Consider the following 6,000-nt stretch of genomic DNA (forward strand, 5'->3'; position numbering starts at 1 on the left):
CATAGACATCTGTCACAATAATCACATCTCAATAAGCAATGATCTGAACGCTTTGTAAGCATTATACAAGAGATAACTGCAGTTGTTCCCAGTCAGGCCAGTGATTATAAACAAAGCAACCCCATGACACAAAGTTAAGTTTAGGTCCCATATTTGTGAAGACGAACTCCTCTGAATTCTGCAGAGGGACATTGAAGAACCACTGACCTCAAGGTACACTTGCAAATCACTGCAGAACTATTATCAGTCTTCATTAGCATAGGTACTGCTCTGGCAACAGCCAAATGCATTTATATCGCCTATTTTTGACAACACATGAGCATGCCTTTTACTTCAGCTGCCCATTTCTCCCTGATTATGACACAAGACAATTTATAATAATATCCATTAGTCAGTTATTCCTGAAAAAGGTGGATGACTGCTTAGAATTACACAAGATCCAAAAATATTCTTATTTTTTGCACTTTTCTCACAGTACAGTAATTTCACGAATACAAGCCGCACCATTTTGACTTAGATTTTGCTCTCAAACCAGAAATGCGGCCAATATTCAGGAGCGGCTAATATATGAATAATTTTCTGACATTTACAGCCCCAGAAGTGCCAGCCAGGGTGCCGAGCCGAGCACCTGCCAGTAAAACCCAGGATTTCGCGATTGTTACAAATTGGATACTGTGTTGTGCGGCGGGTGGGGCCAGCTCAGCGCCAGCAGCGTTGGGGGAGGGAGGGGGGGGGAGGGAGGGAGGGAGGCAGAGGAGTTCCCTACTTCAGGCGGGGGAGAGGCAGGGGGCTCTGTGCTGACATCCCCACAGCTCGGGGAGGAGGCTGGGGGCTCCGCCCCCGCTCTCCGCCGCGGCGCCGGGAGCAGGGGGTACTCCGTGCTCGCCCGCCGCCACCGCGCTGGGACCAGGCCGGCGCCGCGGGAGCGGGCCGCTCTCTCCGTGCCCGGCCGGGGCCGCGGCGGGAGCGGGCCGCTCTCTCCGTGCCCGGCCGGGGCCGTGGCGGGAGCGGGGCCGGGGTGAGCGAACCCAGAGGCGGCGGCCATCCCCGAGCGGCACCATCGAGCTGGGGCACCTGGCCCCGTCAGCAGCCCCTAGCGGGCCGAGCCTGCACAGCCTGAGCCGAGCCAGTAAACCCCCAACCATGCCGCGGTTCGGTTACTATTTGGCAACTTTGTTGCACGCGGATCCTCGCTGCGAACGACAGAGCAGCTTATATTCGGGTGCGGCTTATCTATGGACAAAAACCGAAATATTTGCCAACACCCAGAGATGCGGCTTATAGTCAGTGTGGCTTGTATTCGTGAATTTACTGTAAATTTATGCCAAGATTCAGCAGCCCCTATTAACAGTAGCCTCACCATGTAATTTGAAAACTGACAGCTGGAAGAGTCATGGCTTTGTTTACTGCCTTCTCCCAACAACCAGAACGATGGTCTCAGACTGAACTGACAGCTGCATGAGAGAGTACCCAGTGTGTAACTGATACCGAAAATAACAAGAAAAGAGCTAATGTAGATATAGCAATAGCAGTAGTTATGCTAAGGCTTAGAAAGCAGCAGTTCACAAGCAGGCCCTGGGAATGTACTAAGAACCACAAACTGATAATTAAAGGATCTAGTAGGGCATGCAGAACACAGCAAAATAAATAATTAAAGGATCTAGTAGGGCATGCAGAACACAGTAAAATAAATAAATGATAAAGGTTAATGTATAATCAATGATAAAGGGTTCTGGTGGTGGGATGACAAGCAAGGGGGATTAAAGGGGGGTAACATATAGTTTTGAGTAGACAAGCGTGTAGAATTTATGACTTTTTAGAAATAATATCTATGAGATTTACGTAACTGTATTGTCTTGAAGAATGTGTACTATTGTACTATTGTATGTAGATCACTTTGTAAAGGATATAAAAACCTGTCGAAAAAGGGGAAAGATGGGCTCTGACTTTGGACACTAGTCCTCAGATCCCAGGGCCCTCAATAAAGCACCGCACTAAACAACCTAGTTGTTTCGTGTCTCTCTGTCGGGCAACATAACTACCAAATAATTACCTACCATCTATTAAATGTGCAGTACTGGTCGTCGTTTGTGCGTCTTGCAGAAATCAAAAGTCATAGTAATTCGCATTTGGATAACCGAACAAGGAAAAAAGCCCAGGTTACCCGAGGAAAAACTGTGCTGCATATGTTAAGAGCAGACATCAGCAGAGGCGGCCCTCACAGACATGGGAGGCAGGCACTGAGGAAAGGCGTGAGAGGGAGAGATGCCTAACTCCAGCCTCCGAGACACCTTTCCCATGCATGGTTTACGTAACGAAGGTCTGAGGGAGGTCGCTCCCGCAGCGGAGCAGAAGCGCAGCTGGCAGCGGTGCGCCCAGACTCGGGCCCGGCACACCGTCCGTCACGGAGTGCTGGGGGAGGGCAGGGCTCCGACGCGGGACGCGGGTGGGACCCGAGCCGTTCCCCTCTTAGGCGGAGGGCACTCTTCAGCAGCGAGCGAGGAGGAGGAGGAGGACTGGCACTCAGCCGTGGCCGTCCTTTGCCTCACCTCAGCTCCCTTTCCACCTTCTCTCCCCTCCTCAGGAATTACTATCCCTCCCGCACGACGTCTCCAACCGGCCCAGTACGCAGAGGAGCGACGCCGGCCGGCACTCACCGCGCTGCTGTCGCCGTCCTCCGTCCGCTGGTCCTGGATCCTGCCGGCGGCGGGCGAGCCCTGCAGCAGTTGCTCCAGGCAGGCGGTACTGGGCAGCGAGGAGCTCTTCTGGTGGGACAGGTGCGCCCCGGGCCGGCGCCCCTCCTTGCCACCCGCCGGCCCCTCACAGCCGGCGGCGGGCTCCGGGCGGCGGCCGGGCGGCGGCCCTTTGCCTTGGGGAAGCAGGTGCACCCGCAGGCGGCGCAGGGCGGAGCCGGACTCGCCGGCCGGCTCCAGCGGCTCGGCGGCCGAGCAGCATAGGTTGGGCTGGGAGGACGAAAAGACGCGGTCTAGCACTTGCCGCCGCCGCTTGAAGCCGCTCCATTTGCTGCTGGGCTGGAGGTCCCCCTTGCCGCCAGCCGAGGGCAGCGGGGCGAGGGGCTCTGCAGTGCTGCGCTCGGCAGCTGCCCCCCCGCCGCCGCTCCGGCCCTTGCCCCCCAGCTGCAGGTTCTTCCACAGCCGGGCCTGGAAGGAAGCCACCGGTTCTGGTTCGCTGGGCTTCTCTCCCGTAGTCACTCGGGGCTCCTTGCTCGGCTCCATTCTTCTCCTCCAGCGACGGTGGCGGCGACAGCAGCAGCAGAGCCCGCCGGAGCCTGTCGCCCTCTCTCCGGTGCGGGGCGGGCCGAAACGGAGCGGCGCCCGCTGCCGGAACGAGCGCAGGGCTCCGCCGCACCGCCCCCCGCTCAGCGTGGCGTGCCCGAGGGAGGATGGTGCTGCAGCCGTGATGCTGAAGATAAAGGAAGGATGAAGCTGCCACCCTGGCCTAACTGGGCAGAAAGTTTGCTGCCCTAAGCCCGCCACCCTGGGTGTTCCCTCGGTGGCGGAGGGCGGTGCGAAGCCCGGCAAAAAAGTTACCGACGAGATGCAGAGGGAGCGGCCGCTCACATACGGATACATGCAGCAATGCACCTGAGGACTTGGCGGGAGGGGGCTTGCCCTGCCCACCTCCCCACCTGTTTCCTGCAGTGCAGACGACCTCCCCGTGCAGGATGCGGTGGCGGGGTGTGAGCTCTTCGTGGGGCCGGGAAGCACCCCGCTCCCTGAGTGAACGTGGGAACGTGAGGCTGGTCTCCAGCCAGCAGGCATCATTCCCTACCTGCGGTAACGCTGTGGAGGGAAGGTTCAGTGGGATTTGCTCACCCACGAACAGAAAGCGCTACTAGAAAAAACGGCCTCGTCACCGGCTCTGTCCTTCAAAGGCAGCAGTGGGCACAGAATGTAGAGCCCGGCCCATCAGGACCTGCCAGGTACGGGGGGAAAAACCCCTCCGCTCGTCTGCCGCTCTCGTCTTCTTTAAATTTAAAGAAAAAAAAAAAGTTTTCTTATCCTAGCATGCTGTACTAGTAGCTCCAGCGCTGTATTTTTGGAATTTTTTTTACAGTAATTTCACGAATACAAGCTGCACCAATTTGACTAAGATTTTGCTCCTAAACCAGAAATGCGGCTAATAATCAGGAGCAGCTAATATGTGAATAATTTTCTGATATTTACAACCTCAGAAGTGCCTGCCAGAGTGCCAACCCGAGCAGCTGCAAAGTCGGCGTTTTGCGATTGTTACAAATAGTTACTCTGTTGCACTGCAGGTGGAGCCTGGCTGCCTGCAGGCAGCACGGGGGGCGGGGAGAGAGGAGGGAGAGCTCTTTCCTTCCCTCCTCTGCCGCAGCCCAGGGGAGAGATGGGGGGGGGCCCTGCGCCGCCATTGCCACGGCTCGGGGAGCTGGCGGGGGACCCGGGCTGCCACTGCCGCAGCTCTGGGAGGTGGCAGGGGACCCGGGCCGCCACTGCCACGGCTCGGGGAGGCAGCGGGGGGCTCCATCCCTGCCTGCCACCACAGGGCCGTGCCGGGCCGTGGTGACCGAGCCCAGTGGCAGCGGCGGCTGGCCCCGAGAGGCCCCGCTGAGCAGCAGCGCCGGGCTGGGCCACCTGGCCCCATCAGCAGGCCCGAGCGGGCCGAGCCTGCACAGCCTGAGCCGAGCCAGTAAACCCCACCCTGCCGCCGTTCTGTTACTATTTGGCAACTTTGTTGCACGCGGGTCCTCGCTGCGAACGACAGAGCGCCTTATATTTGGGTGCGGCTTATTTATGGACAAAAAACGAAATATTTGCCAACACCCAGAGATGCGGCTTATACTCAGTGCGGCTTGTATTCGTGAATTTACTGTAAATTAAAATCACACCATCAGTGTGATTTAAGAACAAATCTTTAACGTTTCAGGAAACAAACAAGCAAAAGAAATATTTTTATGTAGAGTGAGTCACACCTTTGTGCAGTGCACTTTAGGGTATCATTTAAAAAGACACTTCTCACAATGGAGAATTTGGCCTCCCATATTCAACTTCCCCAATGAAGTTTGTAACCAGGCATTTTACAGTACAATTTTGCTGAACAGAATATGAGAAAAATTAAAAGTACTTAGATAAAATGTGTGCTTCCAAATGATCACTGCCTCAGAAATTCAATCTACAATATTTGAGAAAACAGCCAAAATAACCTCTGAACCACTGGAGGTTATTTTTGAGGAGTCTTGGTTATTAAGTGATGTTCTAGGACCAGAAAAAAAGTCAAAGATAGTTACAGGAAAAAAATTTAAATTAGAAAATTATAGATAAGTCAGCTGACTTTGATTCCTCTAAGTGAATCCAAATAATCAGCTTCTAACTACCTGAAAGCAAAAGTATCAGGTAGCAAAGCTCAAATGGATCAAGGTCTGGAGGAAGCTTATGTGTCCAAATGTCTGAGTTGACATCTTTAAATCAAAGAAGGAATTCACTAAAATGAAAACTCTTTAGAAGATTTGTTTTCTTGTAAATAATGAGTTTACTCAACAAGCAGAAATCAAAAGAATAAAAAAAGAAATTTTTTTTAGCCTTTTTCACTCTCCCCAACTACAACGCAGAGGGTGAAAAAGGCTAAAAAAATATTTCAAAGTATTTGTCTGCCTTATGTTTGGCTCTTTTCATTCCAACCTTACAATTAAAACATAAAATAAGCACCTTTTCAGAAAAGTTTTCTGTTAAAGTGATGACTCTACAAAAAACCAATAGATATAAGAAGATTACAACAGTGTATTCAGAAGAACTTATTTAACTCAATATTTTCCTACCAAAAAAAATAAAACCAAACAACGAAAAAGCACAAACAAAAACAAACAAAAAAACCCCAGAAATGTGTTGTTTGTACGGATGTATTCCCTTCAGCCGCTTATCTTGGAAGCTTGTAGTCTGGGAGGATGGTACACAAGCCTCCATGTGGCTTATGGTACCAAGTAACCTACTGACAGGCCTCCTGACTCTTTTTCCACAA

The 6,000-nt window shown here is 52.7% G+C and overlaps 1 protein-coding gene across 4 annotated transcripts in view; it reads right to left on the reverse strand.

The window, feature by feature from the left end:
- Positions 1 to 4,110, reverse strand: part of MCTP1 (multiple C2 and transmembrane domain containing 1) — a 238,027-nt gene extending 233,917 nt beyond the window's left edge. For 2 of the 4 annotated variants that reach the window (XM_033084917.2, XM_033084916.2), the window contains exon 1: positions 2,658 to 2,732. Coding sequence is in view for 1 of the 4 variants with exons in the window: in XM_033084913.2 (XP_032940804.1) it covers positions 2,658 to 3,785 (1,128 nt within the window). In the remaining 3 variants the exon portion in view is untranslated. Of the gene's footprint in view, positions 1 to 2,657 lie in introns of all 4 variants that reach the window. The other 2 variants (XM_033084913.2, XM_033084915.2) reach the window with 2 other exon arrangements.
- Between the last annotated feature and the right edge of the window lie 1,890 nt (positions 4,111 to 6,000).

Source organism: Catharus ustulatus, chromosome Z, assembly GCF_009819885.2.
Source record: "Catharus ustulatus isolate bCatUst1 chromosome Z, bCatUst1.pri.v2, whole genome shotgun sequence".
Classification (NCBI taxonomy): Eukaryota; Metazoa; Chordata; class Aves; order Passeriformes; family Turdidae; genus Catharus; species Catharus ustulatus.